Raw genomic sequence first — 26,963 nt, 5'->3', positions numbered from 1 at the left:
AACTGTTTCAGGTGTTTGACCTAAAGTGTGTAAGGTCAAGGTCATATCATAACACAATAGCTTGACTTGAAAAAGAGCCCTGGTTCAACCTATGTAAAGGCCGAAACACTAAACATGCAGATGGGGACATGTATGGCTAGTGTCCATCTTTTTTGAGTTAAACATTTTTAAAGAGTGATAAATGGTTTGTAACTCTAGGGGGTTAGAATCTGCACCGAGCACTGAAGTGTATACCTGCACACTGGCTAGAACCTTTACCAAGAGTCTCACCATTGCTTTAATATGCATGTTGTGTATTGACTGGCTCCTTCAAATTTTTACTTTCATTGGTCTTTAAATTATAAAGGTTTCTGGTTCCATAATGATTCATTCCTATTCTTCCGCTATGCAAACTGATATGGGATTAAAGCATCATCACATATAGAATTACTGAAAAACGTTATCAACTACCAATTTTTGTCAAAGGCATGTTTACCACCTGGGATTGTAAATGCAAGGACAGTTGGTTCATTTAGTTGCACATAACCGGATCTGAAATAACTGCCCCAACATGATGGTGTCAAAGGAGTATTTAAAAAGCTCAGTTTAAACGGACAACTTGTAGAAAGCTTATTCATCAATTTGTTGTAGACATTATGTCCAAGCACACTACTGCTTTGTTGCACATGTTCATGTTGAAAACAGTCCAAAACTAGAGGCACAGCCTCGCTCATAACCCCCTCCCTCAAAATCACAGTTACCAGACCAAGCAACCCCAAGAGACTATCCCACTATCCTCCCTGAAGCCTCTTCATTGGAAGACAGACTTCTGACAGAGCACATAGACAAAAAAGCCATATCCCTAACATACTGCAAAATTATTAACAACCAACCTGACCCCATGCAGCTTCTCCGGGACAAATGGCAGAAAAAGGTGGGAGAATTGGATGGTACGGACTGGCAGGAGGCATTCGAATCCCCAAGGGAGGTGGCGATATCGTCTAGGTTGCGCCTCGTTCAACTTAAGGTACTCCACAGGATCTACTACACCAGGGGTCACACAATACAAGATAGGTAAGAATGACAACCAACTCTGCTTGGGACAATGTTGGGCAGTGGGTAAATTTTCTCACATGATATGGGAGTGTCCACACATAGCGACATACTGGGAGGCAGTTATGTCCACAATAACACGAGTAAGTGAGGCCCCGTTACCACCAGAACCCAGGCGTCGTCTTCTAAATATATGGGAGGCAACAGACCTTAATACCACAGGGAAAAGCTGGGTATGACAATAGCTAAAAGAAACATTGCCAAATACTGGGGGGCACGCATCACTCCCACTATAACAGAATGTTGTAATGGTGTAATGACATGGATATGGTTATGGTGGCCGAAAAAGCTGTATACATACATAGAGGGTGCCCCAAAAAATAGAATGACAGTGGGGAAAATTGAACACTTTCAGAGGTGATATATGCACAATACCCACAGTGGAAGACAGTTAACGAATCAAAAAGTGGCAAATAACGTAATTTGATTAATATACGCATGTAATAAAAATGTACAATGACTGTTGTAATGACGTACTGCACAACAATATGCACTATGTGAAAGTCGCAATGATTGCTAAAGATACGGCTACAAGTCATGTACCAAATAAAAAAGTTTAAAAAAAACATACTATAAGAAAAACAGACAAATGCTCATAGTAAAGATATATCTTTTATTTCACAAACAAAAATCACATTTGAATTAAGAATCGTGGTTGAGGGCACTGTATGAGGTTTTAAATTCTTTATGGAATCAGAGGAAGAAGACAATCATTGCCACACAGTCCTCTCCCTGCAATGGGATTTAGCCACCCATCTAGGTCCGCCCTTGTGGTTGGGTCCTGGCGGTGTATAAAATGTGCTTCGAGTAGGTTAGTCCAAAGGTAACTGAGCAGAGGAACCAGACGGCCTTATAATGCCTAGTGCAGACCTCGCTGGAACAAACCCCAAATGAGTAGCAGGTTATTCCAAACTGGACATCATAATATGCCCATATGTCAGACAAGTCTACAGGAGTGTGATATCCTGTCAGTGCAGGACCCCATCAGTCAGAATAACAGTGGTTCAGTACAGGCAAGCTGTATGTCCTTTTGATCTACACCAATAGAACAGGTATTGTGAGGGTTAAGAAATCACTTTGACTAACCCAATACACGCTTTTAATATGTTAAGTCTAGTAAGAACCAGCCCGACTCGAAGCACACAATTCTGAACAATGAGATTACTGCAGAAATCTTTTCCACTGTACCATAACCAGGGAAAGGTGCCCAGTGCCTTTACAAGCATATGTGGAGAGCTACATTTTTTTTTTTACAAAGAACATAATACTTCAGAGTTGGGTGCAATGATAAATTCTCACAGGGAAAAAGCACCAAGTCACTAAACAGTTGACACTGAAATAATTTCAAAATCTAACATTTAAAAACAATATCTGTTCAACATTAAGTAACAACACTACAGTCAAAAGATGCATAATTTCCCCCCAATTCTGCGCTTTCGTTTGACACTGAAAAAAGAACAGCCACACCAATATCGTCAGCCGCATGGTATGGTTGACGTTTATGACTAGGAAAGCTATTTCCCACCATCCAAGGCAACATTTTAAAATGTTCCTGAGGCATTTACTGGGACCAGGTAGCAAACCAAGCACAGCTGACAACATCAGTTCCAGCAGGTTACGGATCCCTTTCCATGCCACACACTTCAAATGTAGTTCCATGCTTTAAAACAAAAGGAAAACACAGAGGAAAAAAAGCACAAAAAATACTGAATCTTTTTTGGGGCATGGTATATGGCCCAAATGTATCAGCACACATGCAAGCCTGGCCACGCTCATGCAGCACTGGACCAGGGCACACAAGAGGAGAAAAACATGGATCTCTGAGATGAACACAAAAATGCAGAATTTCCAGGCAATATTATGGTAAAACCACGGGCTTACCTTAAAAAAACATATATTTTTTTAAATGTATAGGTTGTTTACACAACAAAACAATATATATTGTTGCTTATGATGAAATATTTTGATTCTAGCAGCAAACAAGCATTTTGTGTAACAATTCCTAGTGGTAAAAAGTTATTTTAAAGTTTTTTTTGTTGTTTCTTTGTTTGTTTACATCTTGAGACAATGAGGTTGTCACTTAAAAATTAAAACATGAAACAAATATTTAGTGGTTAAAAAAGAGAAATCAAGGCTGGTAAGACTTTCTTTGAATCAGCAGATGCAGTATGTACACGCATATTAAAAGACATAAATTACAAAATATTAGTTACTTTAGAAATACTCATTCTCTTCAGAATAATACTTGCGCAACACCAGTATAAGAAAAGATGCCCCCTTTTTAGAATTCACAAAATACCCAAGAAAATAGCAACATTCCCCAATTACAAATCTTATAAAAAGGGCAGAAAAAGTGGATAGTGTTTATTTGCGGACAATGCATGCACATTGGTTCTGGTCAACTGATCGTCACACAACCTGGCCGGACAGTACTTGTGTGAACAGATGCAGGTACAAATAGGAGGTAAACTATTTTCTGGGTTACAGAAAAAAATACAGATTATGACCCACATGCCATGCATATTACAAACACATAACCTCCCTTCCATACACTAAACTTCCACATGAAAATATACTTGAAACTACAGTTCACAGCTCACATTTGCAGACTGTCTTCATGCATTAATTATGAATCCCTGTAGGTTAGTCAAAAGACCCTGTAACGAAGGACAGTGCCAAGACATCCTAAATATTTTACTATGTCAATGCACTTAAACCGCTATTCATAGCACACCAAAGAAACAGAACATGCTGCTAAATATGAACTGTTTTCTAACTAAGTGAGGTAACTTGTCAGTCTTATGGCGGCAATTGAGTCTATGAGCAGCCATGTGATTTTGTACTAAGTGAGTACGGGTATAGTATAATCCGTTGGGCTAAAAAGGCCAGAATAAAATTATAGTAATGCATGGTTCCCCCCCCAAAAAACGCTTTGAAGTGAACTTTATTAGGAGACCCAGGGGAGACTGGGAAGCACCATGTGAAAGAACCAACCTCTAAAGCACTAAACAACTAAAAAACTCAGGATGAGTCACAAAAGTCTACTTTCCAAGCCTTGCATTAAAATGATTTCAGTAAACTTGAATGGTAAAATTAAACAGCTGTGCAGGAACTACTGACACGTACTATCACTGTTGATCTCAAAATAATATTTTAATCAGAAAAATGGTTTGATTTACATCATTAACCTAGAACAACACATATCATACAGAAAATGTAGGATGAGATATTAAGCATGCATACTGCACAGTTGGAAGAAAGGCAGGTGTTTCTAGTTGGAATCCACTCCCTAAAAGGCTAGTCATCTACTTGAGTTGTTCCGTCTCATTCTCCTTCTCAAAGTAGTTTTCCATTTTCAAAGCCAATAGAAACACAAAAGAAGAATAGAGGGGATACAGCACTCACAGAGATGGCTGTCAGCCTAAGGATTTGTATTAAATTGGTGCATATGACCCAAGGATATACGTCACTGCAAAAAGATTAACATATTACAAATGCAATGACGGCATACTCCGTCCATTAAGGAGGGTAGCATTAAGACAACCATGTCATTGTAGTCTTTTTGGACACAAAGATTTGTTGTGCAGACCCCTTACACTCTACACCAATTATTTCTCTGTTATTCCTCCCACCCCATCACACAAGTATATTTCTTGGTTTCTCTGGAAAGTTTACTATATATATTGAGCTTCTTTTTACGAAATACACATGCCTTTTTATTCTATACCCAAACCTCACCAGTCAGTGTTTGGTCATTTCATCTTTTCAACTATCCTTCCTTATTCTAACAGTCACTTTCGTATGGCCATTGCTTCTTCCTTCTGATATTTCTTTTTGCCTTCATTATGTTATTTTATATTTAAATCTGATGGATCATTTTAAAGTCTCAGCCTCCAGTAAGTAGAGTAGTACGTTGTTGTTCCAATGAGCGAGGGCACTCAAAGACATGGGTGGAACCATAAACTGGGCCACCACGCTTTCCAAAGAACTAGATCAAAGCCATAGAACAAGAAGGTCCGAAGAGCAGTTCACATTATGATGCTTGTGACTTCTCGTAGAAGGGTTCGCACAGCAGGCTACAAACTAGTACTTTTTTCCTTACGTCACTTGACACAAGAAACATTAATGAACTCTTCAGGTAACGTCAACCTCTTAAGTTAAATATAGAATCTCAACATGTGGGAATCTTTTTTCAAAATAAGTCACCAAAGATTGAAATTATAAAATGGTGCAGAATACCTCCATTTTGTGCTGTAGCCTCTGGCGCAGTGATACAAAATAAGCATTTAAAACAGCAAGAGGAAATTTGAATGCTTACATTTACGATGGTAATTATTAATTTGAAGATCAATCTAAGTGACATATTTTGCTAGTATGTACATGTTTGCGTCATGAGCTAAGTATATTTGTAACCTATGTATTAAGTAAAATGCATTCTTTTCCAAAGCTTCTTTCAGATGTATTACTTTGTTCCTATTGTGTAGGTACTATGTAGCGAAAAGCAATTGTACAGTGCTGAAATCTCATCCAATAGCTGGTGAGATAGCGTATGGCCAACATGCACTATAAAGCATTACCGATGTATGTCATGCATTGAAATAAAATATATGACTCATGTAAAGACCTGACATGCACATTTTTTTCATCTGTCAACAATTTCAACATCTCAAATAGGCAAGTCTAGAAGATAATTCATTCTAGGAAAGAATGAATCTTGTCAATGTCTAGCTTTCACTGTACGTTGCACTGAATTTCAATGGGGAAGAACGAATCTAAAATCTCAATGGAAGGGGTCAAGATTTTTTGAATAAACAGTCTTTGTGATAGAAAGGCAGGTGGCTAGGGTGCTTAGGAGCCACAACAACCCTTTCTACTACATCATCCGAATTGGAGAGAAGAAAAGGCTGCCACAGTAAATCTATTGGGTGTGGGTGCACCTGTAATAGGCCACATCAAATATTACCAGAAAAATCTTGGCGTACTAAATGTACATTACCATTCTCATACATGGTATCATCAAGAGATAGCATGGCTGGTGAGAGACATTGCTTTAGTAAAAGCATTCTCAAACACATACGAGCACATGTTCCACTTCAGATGTGCTCTATAGCTATACACTGAAGGAGAACTCTAATTGAAAGTTTTTTCTTTGGAAAAGGTTTTTTTGTGCGAAATGTAGAGAAGAACAGCTGCTGCAATACACGTTGTTGTGAGCACACAACTTTGTTCCCGTTCTTGAAGTGTTGCAGCTGTGGTGCCCTGGCAGATGTCAGAGGCCATCATGACAGGACGGCCTCAATGGTAAACCGCTCTGAGAATCTGCCCGAGTTTGCATGAGAGAATGGGTACATTTTTGATTGTTCAACAGAATCTCCTCCGAAGTAAAGATGCAATCAGCCTTCAATCATAGAAGATGGGTGGTCACACACTCCCTTATACTATGACAACTTTGCTGTGAGGGCCATTTTGCAATCAGTTTTCTCAAGTCAAGTTCGCAAAATAGCATGTACCTGACTGCTTCCTGATAATTTCATATCCCGCAATTTCTATATGACAAAAAGTAGTAGTCTACTGACTTGTATGACCGTTTTGGTTTTCTTCCTGTATGCAGTTCCAAAAGACGTACTTCAGCAAAGGTAATTTTGTTTTAAATTTTCATTAAGAACAGAAATACTCACCATGTTCTCTTTTTTGACAGAGAGGGAAATAGCTACGATGATTGACTACATAGACATAATTCAGCTTTGTTTCGAAGTTCCTATCCTTCCTGGGCCATGGCAATCCAATTTAAACCAAATAATACTCAAAAGTGGCTACGAAGAACACCACAGTGGCAGTAACTCAGCCACAATGTATGTACAAATAAAATGAACTGTGTTACTCGGCCCAGCATACATACCAACTGCCCTCACTTGCACATTCTGTACCACATTAATGCATTAAAACATCTTTTCTGAACACAGTGTATGCGTGCTCCATTTGAGCAATATCCTTTCTGACACAGCCAGCACCAATAAAGGTAAACTACTTAGCTTACTGCCACGAAACGTCGATTGAGGGTTTACTTGGCAAACATTACATTTTATTTTGCTCACTCTCAGAAATAAAAGTCCGAAATTAGAAATCATAGCTATTGTTTTTTTCCCCCCTTGGTACAACATCATGTAAAAATATTTGCTGATTTGAGACAAAAGGAATAGAAGCGTCATAAGTACTTTCTGTTTCAGTTCACACATACTCCTCAAGAGAGTACTGGAAGAACACATGAAAAATCTTTATCACCATCTTATTTGAGATTTTCGCTGGCACAATGTCTTACTCCAGTGTTTCTTCTCTTGACACTCGAGTGTATCGAGCATGGAGCAGAATCCACAGAATCCATTTACTACAGAAAATCTTCAAGTGAGTTATGACTGATTGCTGGCACGCTATCATCGCTGTCCAATCAGAATCTTGCCTTCGTGTTTCATGTACAATTTTCACTGTAGGTCTCACAACTAAGCCTCAGGCGAAATCTACAGATAACGCATTGACGTTCATCAATTAGGTGCAATGGAGTTCAGAGGACTAAGCATTTACATTGCCAACTTCCATTAGCATGTGCACGCTCTGCTGAAAACATTCTATAGTGACTTTCTTGGAACAGAAACAATTACCACATCTCGGGGTACCTTTGTAGTTGAAAGATGCAGTGGTGTGATGCTTCCAACAAGAATACAAGAGGTCCGCGTTCTCTTTTATCTGCTCAGGCTGTCAAATGCAAACAGTAAAATGAGGAGAAGCATCTCCATTTCACACTACAACTACTATATTGTGCATCGGTGAGGTTTAGTCGGCTCTAAAGTTCTCTAAGGTGTCGCTAAAAGGATTCCTCTAGTCTGAAATATCTTCCTGCAGTTATTGTTCTCTGTAACAGCAGTAGGTTCACTACTAGGAAGACATACAGCTGCCTAACAAGTCACGAACAATCAGTTTTTAGATCTGTGCACAGTTAAATATCAATAACCTGGTTTGTTGGTATTTCACTCCAGCCCTTCAAGCGGGACAGGTAGGCACCATAGTGCGAATAGGCATAGATAACAGCAATTTAGTTTATCAACTAAGAATTGTTAAAAATGCAACAAGGGTTTCAGAAAATATGCAGCAATATTCCCCACACACTCTTCTATGATGAAATCAGCAGATCTGAAGCAGGACATGGATCAATGTAACTTCAAATAAGTTCACCTGCCCTGAACAACCAAGATGTATTGGTAACTTATCGATTTCCATACAATCCAGTCTCGTTCATCAACAACAAACTCTAGTGTTTCAAATGTGCACCTAACGGTTTAAACTGCATACTATGGTACATGATTCCAGACAAAACATTTCAGTTCTACCAATTTAGAACTTATGAGAAGAGAAAAATGAAAACCTCAAATAAATCACAGTTTAGATAACTAAAATGGCGGGGACTGCATTCAATGTGTTAACTTTCTCACTGTATGCGCACAATTTACAATGTGTCTGATGCAACTGATTCATGAGGATGAATGTTTAACCTGTAAAACTGTCCTTAAGCCTTGGTTGAATATCCGCTACTGGTATTTAGTTTATTTTTAATGTAATTACTTAAATCTGTCAGTTATTTTCAGGATTTTTATTCATTTTCATCTCCATGCTGATGAGGTTTGAGTAATGACAACCACGGCTAACAATAAATCTTTAAAACAGAGAATACAAAAATGTTCATTTAAAATAGTACGGTCAGTGTTCTTGACAAACTGTTAACAGCATTCCGCATTCTTCTAATTTATTCACATCAAAAGAACCTAAAAGATGCCACAAAAAAGGCATATTTGGCCATACAGAGTAAACACCACCATGAATGTTATTTTGGCAAAAAAAAAAAAAAGTACAATTCATCGAATCGATTGGTTTAGAACTGTCCGGCGCTACTTGGATCGCACTGGAGGAGACGGACTATCGATGGATCACTTTTCGCTCCTCGGATGAACTCTTCGAGAGAAAGTTTTCCTGAAGAAAACAAAAACAAACATGGGATGAACAATGTGCTGTTTGACCATTTTATCTCATGCAACCTCATATGCAATGACATTCATATACCATGGTGCACATATATATTGTAACACACTGGTTTAAGAACATGGCTAGACATTTAGACCCTTTGGCCTCCTTGCACTGGGACCCAACTCTCCCATAAGACTGATAAAGCCATTTTCCACATCAAAATGGCCCAATAACATCACTTCGTATATGAGTGAAATTCTGAACATTACCCCGGGCTGCTAGCTTTCTCTCTATACACAGCCCCATGGCTATCGCCTGGTGAAAAGGAGCTAGAGTGTGGACTTCTTCACCATTTTTTGTTAATTTTTTAAGAAGAGTATTGCAATGTTTTTCAGTTGTGTTATGTTACATGATTTGTGAACTTAATCTCGGTTACCATTCCTTGTTGAGATGCTCTCCATACCAAATGAAGATCAGTAAGAGGGCTCTATTAAAGAATAAAATCATATCTATTTCGAACACTCACATATTGCTTAAAAAAGACAAATAATAGAGTACAAAAGGATCTCAGATGGAGCAAAGCAATATAATCATGATTGATACGAGACAATAACCAACTGATTTAATTTAAAAAACATGACTGACACCTTCTCAAATTGGAGAAAAAATAAAAATCACATTTAACTTTTTGAAGTTTATGATGTTTGAAGGGGTAGTATAATTTTACCATCAATGAAGACAAATGGAGATTAAGGACTAGCGCCCACCTTTAAGTTAAGAAGAAATCATACCTAACACTGACATTATCCCCTTCACAAAGGCTACATTAAATTTACCCCCACACTCCATAGTAACTGCAAAAGCATTGTTGGCAATTTTAACTTAAAGGATTTGGCTCTGATAAACACGAACAGTGATAAATATCTCTTTATCACCAATGTTTGCATCACATTAAATGTTCCGATTGATAAAACTTGAAAAATATAAGAGAATGTAAACACTATTCCAGCTTTGCAAACGTTTTGGAATTCACTCCTAACTTGGCATGACAGCCAGTTGGCAATGTGTCAGACATTAGTTACAACACATTATGTCACATCCCTTGCATGCAAGAAATTAAATCACTGAGCAAAGAAAATAGTAAAGGGGATGATTTAAAGGTACCACACCAAAATATGCATAAGAAACTAAACGAGGGCTTCACAGATTACTTTGTAGATAGCCAGCACAAGTAAGCAGTAGTAGAAGACCTTATTGTGATTAAGTGTAGGAACTGTTGTAACACATTAGCACAAACTTGACAAAGGAGCTATTGTGCCTTGCAGTCTAAATATGTAAGATCAAGGTCAGATACAACAGTAATCGTTACTTCAGGAAAAGGATACAGCTGGTTAATACGAGACATTGACCACCCATAGGCTGTCTTTTCATGGTAAAAAAGAACTCAAAAGTGGCTTTAAAAGAAGAAATAAGAGGCTTGGTTCAGTGACTTATCAGGCAATCATCCATCGGTAAGTGGATCACACCTCCTGTATAAAACAGGTAACAGGACCATGATCATCTAGAAATCCTTTGTTTCTATGGAGACTATGGTATTGCCTCTGAATTGTAAACCCACCTCTGACTGAAGACTGAGCCACAGGCAACAAAAGCACTGGAACCAGAAAAATGACATCCTGTATCACAGGAAGCAATACAATAGTATCAACCCAAAGGCACTAGCCAGGTGCACTCACCAGCTAGCCCTCTTGGAAATCTTGTGCGTGGTTCTAAGCAACACTTCAGAGATCGTTCCCGGTCACACTACAAAGAACCAACAATAAGTATCCTCTGCATTGATGGAAGCACTGGTTTGGAAACTAGACTTATCTTTGAAGGGGAAAAGACTAGGAATGTTCATAATCCATATATATATATATATATATATATATATATATATATATATATATATATATATATATATATATATATATATATATATATATATATATATATATATATATATATATATATATATATATATATATATATATATATATATATATATATATATATATATATTTATCTCTGTACCAACAACACCCTGGCCTCTACACAGAGTAGAATGCTCAGGTAAAACACAAGATTTCTATCTGCTGGTATTTCAGCAGTCTTGCGTCGGTATCCCAGCTGCCTCAATATCGGAACATCTCATTTAGTAGTTGTAGAGCCAGCTAGCAATTAAAGAACCTAACACAGCAGCAATTTTCATGAAACCAAGCAATTTGTTTAGATGGTACGTGTTCTGAATCAACAAAGTATATACATGTAGGGGAGCAAGCGCTATATTATAAATGCAAACCATTCCCTCCTCCAGCCCTCCACTATCCTTTTCTATCCAAATAACAGACTAAGATATCCACTGCTCAAATTAATCTCATATTTCACTATACTAATTCATCACTAATCCCTTTTGGCCTCCGGAGTAGCACACTACTTGCCGAAAAAGCACCTCAACGCCTCAGCAGGGATAGTAAACGCTATATAAAAGCAATTACAATACAATTTAGAGCACTTTGTTGATCTCATGCATTATTTGTGAAGCTCCCTTTGGGTCACTGGCCCAACATCTGTTCTTTGAATGAACGTAAAACTCAAGTGAGCTATGGAGTGAACGTAAAACTCAAGTGAGCTTTGGAGTGCCCAGGAATGCTGTTGCCTAAGCGGTGCACATAGTTCAGCTAGATTCAAGAGGACGCAAATTCTAGCGTTGACTGTACTTTTTCAAATTCAGCTTCAACTGAAATACGTGAAGCAACGGGATATAGTAATAAACTGATGGGAGAAGACTGCTGCAAACTAGAAAAGCCAGGATTGTGACCTTTTGGACAAAGCCAAACTGTACAGCTGGGATGCATAAAAAACACACAGGAGAGCCTAGCGTCATTATGGCTGATAGAAAATAAGTAACTGAGATATGGCAACTACCTGTACGATGATTTAGTCACTCACATATCTCGCCATCACAAGGTAACTACCGTTTTTGTTATTAAGAAGTTGTACACAGGTGTTCTAAGCAGTTCCTGTTGTCTGATACTGTTAGCATTGGTATATGTAAATAGTGTAATGAGAAGGAATCAATAGCTTATGAAGGAGTAGTTTCTGTCCTGTAACTCCAGTTCTGTAGTAGGGGTATCTCTGTTATAGTAATAATCTAGTGAATAGTCCCGCCCATGTGCGTGGACCCCGGAGCAATCACAAATAATCTCTTAAGTAGTCAAAACATGCAGAACTGCACCGACACTTAAGAGAGAATTTAAAGACAGATAATGCAGCCTATATCCACAGGCCACACTGTCCAGTACTTCAGCTAGAAATTCCACCAAAACCACAAACAGCACAGCCTGTCCAGGTTTCTCCAAGAGAAAAACCTTGCTTTTAACAGCAAAACCCTCTGGAATGATAGAGAGGAAGAAGTGGACAGACAAGCCCCATAGGCTGCCATTATGTGGCTCAGAACAGGATACTGTGCCTTTAAGAGAACTTTCCAGAAGTCTCACAGTATCCCAGAATGCACTGCAGGTCCCTTTACCTTCAGTTCTTTTTGAAGGCGTAACACGCCAGACCTGTAGCATTCCTTACATGAACATCTCTCTCCACCGGGGAGGAGGGCTGGCGCTTATGACTATAACAGAAATACCCCTACTACGGAACTGGAGTTACATGACAGAAACTACTCCTTCTGTAGTAGGAGATCTCTGTGTATAGTCATAATCTAGTGAATAGAATGGCAAGCCAATCCCCACATCAAAGCGGCGGTGGAGAGAAGAAAAGATAACGCCACTACTGTGCAAACAGATTTCACAGCGAAGCCTGCCCAACCTGAGCATCTGCCCTGGCATCAGTGTCCAGACAGTAATGCTTAGCAAAGGTATGGACCGACTTCCAAGTGGCCGCTTTGCAGATCTCTGCAATTGGAACATTACGAAGCAAAGCAGTCGTGGCAGCTTTGCCCCAGGTGGAATGAGCCTTAGGTTTACCCCCTAAGGTCTTATTAGCCTTTTGATAACACAATTGTATACAGGACACAACCCACCTAGAGATGGACTGTTTAGAGGTAGCAAGACCGGTCCTGACTGATCCATAATTGATAAACAACTGGTCCGACCTACGAATATCTTTGGCTTTATCCAGATAAAATTTCAACACCCTCCTAACATCCAGGGAATGCAGAGACCGTTCCGCTGGAGAAGAGGGATTCTGAAAGAACGTAGGTAACGTTATAGTCTGGTTAACATGGAAATCCAAAATAACCTTTGGAAGAAATTTAGAGTGAGTACGCATAACAACCTTAGCAGCATGAAATACAGTATAAGGTTTTTGGCAACACAACATCTGAATTTCACTCACCCTGCGGGCCAATGTAATGGCCACGAGGAACGCCGCCTTCCAGGACATGTGCTGCAACAAAGCCTTATGAATAGGTTCAAAAGGCTCCTTCATCAATCTGGACAGCACCACATTCAATTCCCATGAAGGCGAAGGAAGCCGGACAGGAGGGAACACTTTCTTCAAGCCTTCCAAAAAATCCTTAATCACAGGAACTTGGAAAAAAGAAGTCTGTGAAGGACATTTCCTGTAGGCAGTCAACGCAGCTAGATGAACCTTAATGGAATGGACATTAAGGCCAGACTGCGCCAAATTTAGAAGGTAAGGAAGTATGACATCTTCCTTACATGTCGTCGGGTCATAGCTCTTGGACTTGCACCAGATACAAAAACGCTTCCACTTGTAAGCATAGGAAGTCCGAGTGGAAGGTCGTTTAGCTCCTTCAGTATGTCCATACACTCATCTGGTAGATTCAAATGGCCATATTGCACTATTTCAGGAGCCATTCCGCCAAACTCAAAGACGAGAGATTGGGGTGCACCATCTGCCCCCCGAACTTCGTGAGAAGGTCCGGCCGGCACTGCAGCCGTATGTGAGGAAGGAGGGACCGGTGAAGCAAGTCCGTGAACCACCACTGCCTGGGCCATTCCGGGGCAATCAGGATCATCTGCGCCCTGGACTGGGACAGCTTGATGAGCACCGCCAGAATCAGGGGAATGGGTGGAAAAGCGTACAGAAAGCTGTTCGACCAGTCGATCCATAATGCATTCCCCAGCGTCCCCTGCTGGTAGTACCTGGAGGCGAAGTCTCGGCCTTTGCTGTTTTCGGCCGTGGCTAACAGATCTACGTCTGGAGTCCCCCCACCTTGCGAAGACTTCTCCTAGCACTTCGTCGTTTATGACCCATTCGTGGTTTTCCTGAATCAGTCTGCTCAGTGCGTCTGCCTGAACATTCTGCACACCTGGTAGATGGGTGGCCGTTATCGTCATTCCTCTGGCCAGAAGCCAGCGTCAAATCGCATGCGCCTCCTGTGACAGAGTGCGTGATCTCGAGCCCCGTTGCATGTTGAGGTAATACATCGTGGTCGTATTGTCCGTTTGTACAAGCAGAGAGTTGGTCCGGAAGGACGGATGAAAGGCCTTCAATGCCAAGTGAACAGCTCTGAGTTCCAGGAAATTGATGTGGTACGTGGACTCCGTCAGGGACCACGTTCCTTGAATCTGTAAGTCTCCGGAGTGCCCCCCCAGCCGTGGAGAGACGCATCCGTCACGATAGTCTGTGTGGGAATGTCCTTGTGGAAGGGAACCCCTCTGAGGAGGTTCTCCGCTGAACACCGCCACTTCAGAGACTGAAGAGCATGCAGAGGCAGTCGTATCTTGTCGTCCCAAGACCCCTTCCTCTGATCCCACTGATCCTCCAAGCACTCCTGCAATGGTCCCATGTGCAGCCATGCGTGTGGCGTGAGGAAGATGCAAGAGGCCATCGACCCCAGGAGAGAAGACACCGTCCTCACTGTTGTAGATGGAGTGGTCATAAGAGCCTGAGCCTTCCGAAGGAGTGATAACCGTCGCTCCTCCGAAGGAGACACGCTTGCTGACAGCGTATTGATGGAGGCTCCCAAGTACTATATGCACTGGACCGGCGTCGGGACAGACTTGGACATGTTGACGTGTAACCCCAGCTTGTTCAGGAGAACGCACGTCTTCTGGAAGTGCGCTTGAGCTTCCGAAAAGGAGGAGGCCTTAATCAACCAATCGTCCAGGTACGGGTAGACAAACACCTTGTTCTTCCTTAGGTGTGCAGCTACCACTGCCATGCACTTCGAGAACGTTCTGGGCGCAGACTTCAGCCCGAATGGCAGTACTGTGTACTGATAATGATTGGCGCCGACTTGGAATCGCAGGAACTTCCTGTGTTTGTGTGCAATGGGCACATGGAAGTACGCATCCTGTAGGTCTATAGCACATAGCCAGTCTCTCTGTTGCAGCTGAGGATAAATCTTATGCAACGACAGCATGCGAAACTTCTCTCTGCGAATCCACTTGTTTGCTTGTTGCAAATCCAGAATGGGCCTGAACTCGTTCTTGTCCTTCTTGCGAACCAGAAAGAACCGGGTGTACAGACCTCTTCCTCTTTGAGACAGAGGTACGTCTTCCATCGCCCTTTTCCTTAACAGGATATCGGCCTCCGCCTGGAGCTCGCGCAGTTGAAACTGCGAGCTGACCGGTGGAATTGATGGAGGTGGGCTAGTGAACCGAAGACTGTATCCATTGCAAACAATATTCAGCACCCACTTGTCCTGAGTGGGTAACGGATGTGGGGGAAGTAACCGCTCAGGTTCGAGACCCAGCTGGGCCTTTGCTCGCTGCTGCGGACTGCAGGCCGCCTTTACCCTTCTGGAAGGGCTTCCGGAACTGTTGCTGCTTTTGTTGCTGCTGTCCCGAAGTCTGCCCACGCCCTCTGCCCTGCGCCCCAAACCGTCTCTGGAATGGGTGGTAGGTCTTCTTCTCCTTGGGCTTCTCCAACCAGACAGCCGTCAGGGTCTTGGCCTCCGCCTTCATGCGGGCCATTTCGTCATCCGCATGCTTGCCAAACAGGGTTTCCCCCGAGAAAGGCGGATTGGCCACCCGCTGCTGAGCTTCCGGCTTGAGCGATGTAAGTCGAAGCCAGGCGTGGCGTCGTTGGTTGACACCATGACAGTACCCATGTGCCGCCAGAAGAGACGTATCAGCAGCCGCGCTGATTCGACACCAGCATCCCCTCCTTCAGGATCTCTTGAAAGTCCTCTTTCTTCTCTCGGGGAAGGAACTCAGCGAATTGCTGGAGGGACTCCCATAGGGCACGATCGTATCGCCCTAGCAAAGCCGCAGCACTAGCCGCCTTCATCGCAGTAGAGGCCATCCCACAGACCTTTCTGCCTGCCGAGTCGATCCATCGGCTCTCCTTATCAGGAGGTACAGTAGAAGACTGGGAGGTGGCATGTTGCTTCCTAGCCGCCACTATGACAGAGTTCGGAGTCGGATCCATCCGAAGAAAAGCCGGGTCGGAATCCGGGGCCCTGTACTTCTTAAGGAGCCGGGAGGGAGCGGCCTTCATCACCGCAGGGGTGAGAAACAACTCCTCTGCGGGCTCTACCAATCCTGGCACTAGAGGCAGTAAAGGTCGAGATACGTGCTTTTTATGCAGTGTCTCGAAAATCACGGATGTCGTGGGAGTAGGCACCATCACCGTGATACCCAACTTAGCTGCACCACTCAGGAGAACATCCTGGAATGTGCTGATGTCGTCCACCGGAGACACTCTCGTCCCCGGGGATTCCGACAAAGTCGGTGAGTAGGTTCTGGTCCCGGAAGAGTCCATGCGGGACCATGATCTTCGCCTCCTGTGACGCCGTCTTGATCTCGTTGAGGACCTGTGACGACTCCGCGATCTCCCCCTCCGACCGGAGCGAGATCGCGACCTCCTTGGTTTCTGGCGCTCTGCCGGCCTCACAGGAGTGGGCGACTTTGGCCCGGCTGGGGTCCTCGGCCGAGGGGTCCCCTTAGGAGGCGTCGGATTTCGAGGCAGCAAAGCCGTCCTCGGAGGAACTAGAAGAGGCCTTTCAGACGGAAGCGGAGGTTGAGGTTGAGGATGAGGTGGAAGTGGAGGCGGGGTGGGAGCCTGCGGAGGAGGTCCCCTGGGCAAGGGGGGAGGGGGGCGTAACCGACTTCGGCCTAGAAGGCGTATACACTTCAGAGTACACCGAGCCCGGTGATCTGCCTTCCTTTCTAGGCTGGGGCGCTGGAGAATCCCCTATGGGCACCTGCCGCCGGCTAGACTGACTCCTGGCGCCAGAACTCTTTCTGCGCCTCTTTGGCGTCGAAGAACGTCGACCCGACGGCAAGCGCCTCCTCCTCGACGGCGGACGCCTCCTCGACGGCGACCTTCATCTCTACGGCGAGCGTCTCCTCGACGCCGAACGCCTGTGTGACTTTGACGTCCTCGACGTCGAGGATCCCCTCGACGACTACTTCCTTCTCTTCGCCGAACGGCGGTGTCGGCTCGGCGGCGAGCGCCTACGCCGGGCCACCTCTCGACGTCGATTACTCGACGATGAAATCGTCACCGGTGATCTCGACGGCGGTCTATTCAGTTCCCTCGACGCCGCTTCAACCCAGAGCCCTGGGGAGACGGGGAACAGAATGTAGTCTTCCCTCTCGACGCCGTAGTCGTTGCAATCGACGCCGACGGAGAATGGGGACGTTTGCTGGTCTTCCTGCCCCTGGGGAGCCCCCCAGAGGCCTCAGCCTGGGCAGAGGAAGCCCTTCCAGACCCACCTTGTGCCTTCAAGTCTTCTGTCTTCCAGGCCTTGGAGCCTGATCTTCATCCTATCTCTCAGGGTCCTGCTAGAGAAGCCCTGGTAAATGTCACACTCCTCTGGGACATGAGATGAGGGAAGGCAGATGATGCACACCTCGTGTGGGTCCGACTTGGCCTTCTTCCTCGAGCACTCTGGGCATTTGTCAAACAGTGCAGGCATATTGACAAATAAAGAGTGCACCAAGACACACACAAGGAAGAAATACCAAAGTACTTCAAGAAAAGCACTCAACTTGAAAAAGTGAAAAAATCACCAATAAACCCTTGAAAAGGGAGAGCTCAATGCTCCAGGGTCCTGCTTGCAGGAGCCGGAAAAAAGAACTGAAAGTAAAGGGACCTGCAGTGCATTCTGGGATACTGTGAGACTTCTGGAAAGTTCTCTTAAAGGCACAGTATCCTGTTCTGAGCCACATAATGACAGCCTATGGGGCTTGTCTGTCCACTTCTTCCTCTCTATCATTCCAGAGTGTTTTTCTGTTAAAAGCAAGGTTTTTCTCTTGGAGAAACCTGGACAGGCTGTGCGGTTTGTGGTTTTGGTGGAATTTGTAGCTGAAGTACTGGACAGTGTAGCCTGTGGATATAGGCTGCATTATCTGTCTTTAAATTCTCTCTTAAGTGTTGGTGCAGTTCTGCATGTTTTGACTACTTAAGAGATTATTTTTGATTGCTCCGAGGTCCCCGCACATGGGCGGGACTATTCACTAGTTTATGACTAGAACAGAGATCCCCTACTACAGAAATTAATTTCATATTGATTTTTTGAATATGCTGCCATTTTTCTAAAATAAAAAAAGTGAGGGCATCGGTAGAAAGACAAGCTAACATCTAGCTCAGTTTAGAATTGGACTGCTTTCATTTTGCCGTTTTTTACAACAGTTATTTTATTCTTTCGCAGGGGAAGGGGCTACTGACAGGGGTACGCAGAGACTAAGGGCCAGATGTAGGTAGGGTTTTACCGGTCGGTAACGGCCGAATTCGGCCGTTACCGACCGGTATTTGGCATTTGATATGTAGGGGCAGGTAAACAGGGAAAATCGGTAATTTTACCGATTCGGTAAATATACCGGTCGGTAAATTTACCGACCGGTATATTTACCGAATCGGTAAAATTGATATGTAGGTGGGACTCTTCTGAGTCCCACAAGGCCTACAAAATCGGTATTTTACCATCAAATTGTATTTGATGTTAAAATACCGATTCAGGTGTGCATGCACATGTGTGCATGCACACCTGTGCCATATGACAGGCAGACCTGCCCTTAGGGCAGGTCTGCCTGCCATATGGCCCCCGAACCTTTTGTGGGGGTGCTAGAGGGTGTCAAAGTGACAACCCCTGCACCCTTGTCAAAATCGGTATTTACCGAATCGGTAAATACCGACCGGTAATGCCCCATTCATTCCTATGGGCTTCAAAGCCCATAGGAATGAATGGAGCATTACCGGTCGGTATTTACCGAATCGGTAAATACCGATTCTTAACGATTCGGTAAATGGAACATCTGGATGTTCCTACATACCCCCACTTCTTATTTACCGATTCTTAATTACCGAATCGGTAAAATTCGGTAATTAAGAATCGGTAAATAAGTTTTACCTACATCTGGCCCTAAATCTTTGTCTTCTGTGTTACACATTGACAGGAGTCTGCAGAGACTAAATCTTCGCCCCCTGTGTCCTATAGGCAGGAATCCACAGTGAATAAATCTTTGTCCCTTGTGTTACATACAGAAAGGAGTACGCAGAGAAAATATCTTGATCCACTGTATTACACGCCAATAAGAGTCTGTAGAAACTAAATCTTTGTCCCATGTGCAACATATTGAAAGCAGTACACAGAGACTAAGCAAGCCTTGGTTCCTTGTTTTACGTACTGACCGGGGTTCACAGAGATTAAACCTTGGTCCCTGGTGAAATGTACCAAGGGGATTCTGAGAGACTAAATCTTGGTTGCTTGCGTTAAATACAGACAGGAGTCCACAGAGACTGAATCACGACCCCTTAACTTTCTTACATACTGACGGCAGTTCACTCAGATGTGCTAGGACACAGACTACATTTTGGTCTGTAGTGTTACTTACTGAGAGGAATACATGGAGACTAAATATTGGTTTGTTGCGTTACACACAAAGAGGAATATGCAGAGACTAAATCTTGATCTGGTGTGTTACTTACCAAGAGGAGTACCTATAGACTAAATCTTGGACACTTGTGTTACATCTGACAGGAATCAACAGAGACTAAATTTTGGTCTGTTGTCTTACCGAGAGGAGTTCGCAGAGACGAAGGGCCTAATTTAAATCTTGGGGGTTGGGTTACTTCGTCACAATGGTGATGGGTATTCAGTCCGCCGAAATATAAATTCCATGGGCTATAATGCGATTTATATTTTGGCGACCAGGATATCTGTCACGTTGTAATGAAGTAACCCATCTGCCAAGATCGAAATCAAGCCCTAAATCTCGGTCCGTTGAGTTATATACCAACAAAAGGCCAGAGAACCAAAAAGGTTCCAGAGGCCTGGAAACTGTTAACCACACATTTAACAGCGCAATTTCAGAAACCCATTTTTAACAGGACATGAGTGAACCAAGCCACACTATTTCACAAGTCATTCATTAAACAAAAGAACATGCGAACCTTAAAAGATATTTTTCAGTCGTGATTTTTCGTTACAAGAATATAGGGCAGTTCAGCAAAAAAGAGGATTTCCTCTTCCACAATCACAGACACCTCTGTAGGTTGTATGTTATTACAACGCATTCCGTTGCAACGCATGCCTTTACTACGCATGCGTTACAACGGAATGTTTTTTCAACGCATAACCTTTTCCTCTAATTCTTGCGTGGTGACGTCGTACGTCGTTAAGAAGAAACGGAAGTTTATTTCCGTTTCCTCTAAAAACGACGACGATTGCCTGCACATTCTGACGTGATTTCAGGTGAGGTTTTTATTTGGGGGGGGAGACCCCCCCAAGCCCCCCTTGTTTATTTTGAACCTTTACCACATATACCTTTACTACATACCTCGTAGTAAAGGTATGCGTGGTAAAGGCTTTCGTGTTAACCACGCATGCGTTGTAATGCATGCGTGGTTAATGTATTTGTGGAAACGGCCGCGTTGTAGTGGTCGTTTCCCCCTCTGTACTGATATGATCTTCCATCTTAGCTATATTGCATCTATTGGAACTGATGAAGCAGGTGAACTGCTGAATCTTTCTAGAGGACACATACAACTGTGTTCAACACCTTTGAGAGAAAGAGCCACATAATAATAATAATAATCCACATTTGTAAAGCGCGAACAATCCCCCGTAAGGGTCTCCAGGCGCTGGGGGCCGTCGGGAAGATAAAGCAAGCTATTGCCCAGAGTCACATGGTGCTGGTCTAATCTGCCGCCGGCGATCGATTTGTGATCCCCAGATTCCATCGTCAGTCGCTCTGGCTGCGGCGACAAACCTCTCCCACCTCTAATTGAAGAATTATATGAGAAATAGATCATGAAAAGACTTAGTTACTGCATCATAGGTGCATGCAGAGGAGTGCGGGTTAGATTAAATTATTCATTTGAATACCATAGGTTCATGATTTACTTAACTGCATTGGTATATTTTAACGTGTATTAGAAAAATTAAAGTGATGACTCCCGTATTATAAAAAAGATTAATAAACTATCTTCATTCATAACAATGTTTGAAGAATTAACAAAACTAATGTAATCTAGATGACATTATGTGTGTATTTTAGTCTCATTTTGAAACTCCATGTTTTGCATACGTGAAAATGTGCACCAAGTAAGAAAAGAAAATAAGGTGCTACACGTTAATTATGAGATCAAATGTTTTATAACTTTCAGAGAATAATTTTCATATATGTACTAATGAGAATTACTAGAAACTAAAATACTTTTTCATATGTTGAAATAATTCTTTATTTTCGCACTTTGAAAATGTAGTAATATGCAATAGTTACAAGTGCTAATTTCAATGAAACTAAAATTCTATATGAGAGCAATTAGGTTGGATGAAAGATATAAGGTTTTATAAACTTCAGAATGTAATGTATACTATTATTTCATAATCTATATTTTATTAAACAATTTCAATTTAGGCCTTCATTTTCCTTACTTTGCTCGATTTCTGTTCTCATGGAAAGGCTTCGTAAACTTACCATGTGGAATGAAACTATGTTTCATAGAGAGAATTCAATTCCTATGATCATAGAGACTACTTGCAACCTTTTTGATACTTTGGGAACATCTGCTGCGAGAAATTGTCCTCTTGAACCCACTCATGTGCTTCTGCAAAAGGACTATTGTTGAAAATCATATACACTGGATGGTTTGTTGGCTTGTGTGATGATCACCACCTTTTTGCTATAATATGTGTCTTCTTGATGCTGCAGGACAATCCCCATATACGAATAGACCAATGAACTGAGATGAGGTGACCCAGGAGGTGTCACCCTGGAACTTGGGAAAATATAATACACATTCTGTGACAGAGTAACGGGAGACTTTTTTTCTTCCTTTCTTTGGAGATCTTCTAAGTATGCGGACTGAGAGACATCATTTGTTCCTTGCGGACTCCATTGGCTGATGTATACGCTGTGTGCACTATTTCTGGACTCTTGGAAGAGAACCTTTGAGCTGAGATGGTTAATGAACTTTCCTGAACTCTTCTAGAACTTTGGTAATTGATGGCCCAAAGTATAATTTTGATTATCCTGCACTCCTAAATGTAAATGCCTGATATTGATCTATTTACTCTTCTTAAAATTACTCATACTTACACCATCCTCAAATCATGTTTTTCTCTCTCTATATCTTGTATTCAAATACGGATTGTGCATTTTAATTGAATATTAATGTCTCATGGGATTCTGAATAGGGATTATAATGTTACTGTTTGGCATAGCTCTAACTGAATTATTGGTTTGGATGACCTTAATCGGACTGAATTTCTTAAGGAGATTTGGTTATAGCTGTGATAATCCTGTATTTGTATAGTGTAGTCTTGAGGGTTATATACATGAATCTAATTACCAGTTTGTAGGTCAGTTACCCAATTCCTGGTCATAATTGGATAACTGGATTGGATCCCCTACATCCGACCCTTCTCAGAACGATTCAAGATACGTCAGAGGACCAACTGAATGAACTTGAGGTTTAGCGTCAGGAAATAAAGTGAGTCAAAGATAAATGGGCCCAGTGGCCTTACAACAGTTATGCTGGTAGCACAGGATGGTTTATTCATCGGATGAAGTTAGGATATGAGGGTCCCTACTGAGACCCCTATTGACACCCCTGCACAAAGACTGCCCACCTCTGCCCTAACCCAACGCTCATGTCCAGTAGAAGAAGACCATGTGCCAGTACCGATGGAGGAGTATGATTATGATGGTTTAAAGCAGTGGTGCGAGTATCAATAGGGCTCTGTGTTGCAAATGCTTAAAGCTTAGATTGCAATATTATGACGTGGCTGTATGAGGTTATATGAAGCGATTAGAGTCCATGTTTGAGTGATCCACTTTGTGGCAAATAGTTGAAGTTGCTATCGGGTCCGTCGTGACCGAAGACCCCGGAATATAGACCTATGGGTGGTCTCAGTATGGAGTAAGTGGTCGGCTGTTGTTAAAAGGTGCTGTTCATGAGGCGTCATCGGCTGTATCACCAAGTGAAGGGAAATGTGTTTGTGTATGTGAGGCTTACGGTTGTTACAATTGTTTTCAGTGCATGGAGAAAATATTGCATCAGCCTGAGTGAGATCGCGCTGGTCAAGGTCTCACTTGAAGTGTACGTAAAGTAGATTGGATTATTGTAGTTGGTTAGTAGCTGGCATTGTGTGAAGTTTTGCTTAGAGAAGAAACGCCGATGAAGGATTGTAAAGGAGGGGTTGCCCCTGCGAGGAGTAAGATTGACATTACAAGGTGCAGCGCTGGTATTTGTTGGTTGGTATAATGCGCGCTGCGATAGGCTGACTATGTCACCGTGCCCCATTGGCTGGAGGGAAAATAAACAAAAAGGGTAGGTGAAATCGACTGAGGAGAATTATTTGTGAAGGACAAGATTTATAACTGCCTAAAAAATTTAAACCCTAAAAAATTTGAAGTTTGATCCAGGGAGATGCACCTATACCCGCTAGGGGTGGGATACCCATACCACCTGAGGGTACACAAGCATTGTATATGACCCAAGAGAGTGGTCGTGATCATGATTTAATGACTAATTCCTAAATCAATTGTTACTGAACCATCCACCACCTTATAATGATGACCAATCACAGATGGATCCAGTTCCACATAACCCTTTTACACCAGAGGTTAGGATTACAGGGATACCTGATGTGAACAATCAGATTGTTTTAAATACACCAGATGCTTGGACTGTCCCAGTGACAATAGGTCCAGTTGTTCCTTTGTATCAGCCTGGGAATAAAGGGAAACATTTGCACACACAGACTGTCCCTTCTGAGATAAATGGTTCAGCTTTTACCCCTGCAGATTTAAGAGCGAGACAGCCTACCCAGATGTCTGTAGTTTGGACTTCAGTGGAAATCCCTAGTCGAGTTAGCACTTGTTCAAGTATACCTTCCACTCGATTAAATTCTTCTAGTGGAAGGACAGAGCCGGCAAAACTTTTTATGTACCCGAGAATGGTATGGAACTTCCACCAAGGGTAATACAGAATATTTCAGGAAACATTCCCCCCAACAGGAATGCCAGATTCTGATGTGTCTATTTTTCATTCCAGACCTATTGCAAGTATGGAAGGTCAGTATGAGGATTTATTAGGGAATGCCGCAGAAGGACAACCATGTCCCAATTCTCAGGAATTTTATGATTGGCTTAAAATTATAGCTACTCTTGTAAATGACACAGGGATAGGAAAGAATAGAACAAATGACTCAGGAAAGAAAAAGGATAAGTCCCTTGATGTAAGGCTCAAGCTGGAACTGGAGGAAATGATTATAGGAACCATAAGCCCTAGGAGGATGGTTGCATATCGGGATGATGTTATTGTTCGTTTGCAAAGACATTAGCAGATGAGCTTGAAACACACATGAAATGTTATCGGAGTTGGTACAGAAATATGAAGTGGATGTACAACGATCAAAACATTGACAAGGACATTAAGAACACGAGGCCTTCAGGAATGAGGTTGCAGATTAAAGATTTACTAGCTATCCTCAGAAAAATGAGAAGGTCGATGGGCTGAGAAGAAGGAAACAAAGAGGGTCACTATGCAAATGTTTCCGGTTATCGAGGATGATGGGGGCGAGGGAGTGAATACTTTGGATGAGAGAGGTGCCTGGACGAGGATATGTGCATGTCCCTTGGACCAGACCAGACATATTGTCCTTGTTATTTTATATGTTATGTTATGAATTCTTATATAGCGCATGACTCACCCAGGGGCATCTCAGCGCTTACCAATGGGTTTCCAGAGCGAGGAACGGAGAAAAGAACGATTTTATGAAAAAGCGAGCTTAGAACAGGAATGTTTTTAATTGCTTCCTGAAAGACATATAAGTGCTGGATTTTCGCAGGGCCACGTGTAGCGAGTTCCAGTATTTGGGGGCTATGAACGAGAAAGCTCTGCCACCTGTGCGGGTTAACCGAATACGTGGGATCTTCAAAAGAGCTAGTGCATTAGATCTTAGATTGCATTCACGTGTTTGTTCGGAAAGTTTGTTTTGAAGGTAACGTGGTCCCTCCCCTTTAAGTGCTTAAAAAGAGAGACAGCAGATCTTAAACAAAGATCTTTTTACCACCGGAAGCCAGTGCAGTTGTCTGAGCAAGGGGAGGGATGGGGATCCAGGAGGACGGTTTAGAAACATTCTGGCGGCGGTGTTCTGTATTACCTGCAATTTTGCCAGAGTGGTAACGCCTACTTCGGCCAACAGGGCGTTTCCGTAATCTAGCCTGCTAATAACCACTGCCTGCACTACAGTTCTACAGTGTTCAAGTGGTAGATAGGGAATAATTTTACATAGTAGACGCATGTTATATTAGCAGGACCCTGCAATATTTTTAACATTGTCTTTCATGTTATGCATAGCGTCCAGCTGGATTCCTAAGCTTTTCAATGAGGAGGACGGCGTTGGGGCTTCACCCAATAGGGGGGGTGGGGGGGGGCACCAGTCAGGTGTCCAGAAGTGGGCATCCTTGCCTAAGATCATAAGCTCCTTCACAAATGATTTCCCGAGAATCCAGTTGAATGGTACAAACAAGATGACTGACTTGTGAAGACTTCAAAAGTTTTGCTGAAGGATTTAGATACCCAATCTGACATTGTTGTCCTGAGTGATTTGTGGGCAGAATGTAAAATCGATGTTGATTGGCCTGACAGAATGAGCAAGGAATGTTTGCAAAAGTGTACCGTTTGCTGAGGTGATGAAGAAATATAACGAACCCATAACCCATTTGAAAGATTACATATCCCCCAAAGAAATTGATTAGGTAAAAATTGTCAGGACGACCCAAAAGCTGAAGAAAACAGTTCACACTTCTTATGAGAGGGTATTACAGGCATTCAAGCAGTACAATGGGATGGAAAATGTGTTTAAAAAGGATATAGGACATTTTGTTTATCGGTTTGTATATGGGTTAAGACCTGAGATTAGCAGCATGAATCCGTAGCATTTAATTTGCTAGAAAACCCGGTCCAATCAATAAAATACTCCGTTATGTGAATTATTGTGGATATGAAACTGATTTGAAACACAAGAAGCTTAAGGAAAAATTGATGATTGCTCAGAAAAAAGCGGTTCAGAAAGGTCAGGGAGGAACAGGTGTTGATTCCATGTTAATTGTGCAAGGAGGTTATCAGCAACCCCCGAAGAAGCGTGGGGTAAGTGGAGGGCAACAGCAGGTTATGCAGCCATAAGGGAGGGGGTTGAAGTGTTTCAATTGATGCGCTGAAGAGGACAAATCTGTGTTACACTTGCGGCAAGTTGGGGCATTGGAAGTGTGAATGTCGGTTTAATCCAATTTATCAAGGAAATGGGGGACACATGCAGAAAATTGGTAATCCACAATTAGAGGGAGATGGCATGGTACAGACTCAACAGGTTCACAGACAAAGGAATCCTACTCAAAATGTGCCTTAAGCCCCAATGCCTCAAATCAATGGCC

The 26,963-nt window shown here is 42.5% G+C and overlaps 1 protein-coding gene across 2 annotated transcripts in view; it reads right to left on the bottom strand.

Annotated features, from left to right (window-relative positions):
• Nucleotides 1-1,685: 1,685 nt before the first annotated feature.
• NCALD (neurocalcin delta) overlaps nt 1,686-26,963 on the bottom strand; it is a 312,032-nt gene continuing 286,754 nt past the window's right edge. For both annotated transcript variants that reach the window (XM_078686938.1, XM_078686940.1), the window contains exon 4: nt 1,686-9,111. In XM_078686938.1, coding sequence (XP_078543064.1) covers nt 9,014-9,111 — 98 coding nt within the window. In that variant the 3' untranslated portion in view covers nt 1,686-9,013. The remainder of the gene's footprint in view (nt 9,112-26,963) is intronic.

Source organism: Lissotriton helveticus, chromosome 4_1 (assembly GCF_964261635.1).
Source record: "Lissotriton helveticus chromosome 4_1, aLisHel1.1, whole genome shotgun sequence".
In the NCBI taxonomy this organism is placed as follows: domain Eukaryota; kingdom Metazoa; phylum Chordata; class Amphibia; order Caudata; family Salamandridae; genus Lissotriton; species Lissotriton helveticus.
The sequence above is the reverse complement of the archived record's forward strand: the minus strand, read 5'-3'. Positions and strand labels throughout refer to the sequence as shown.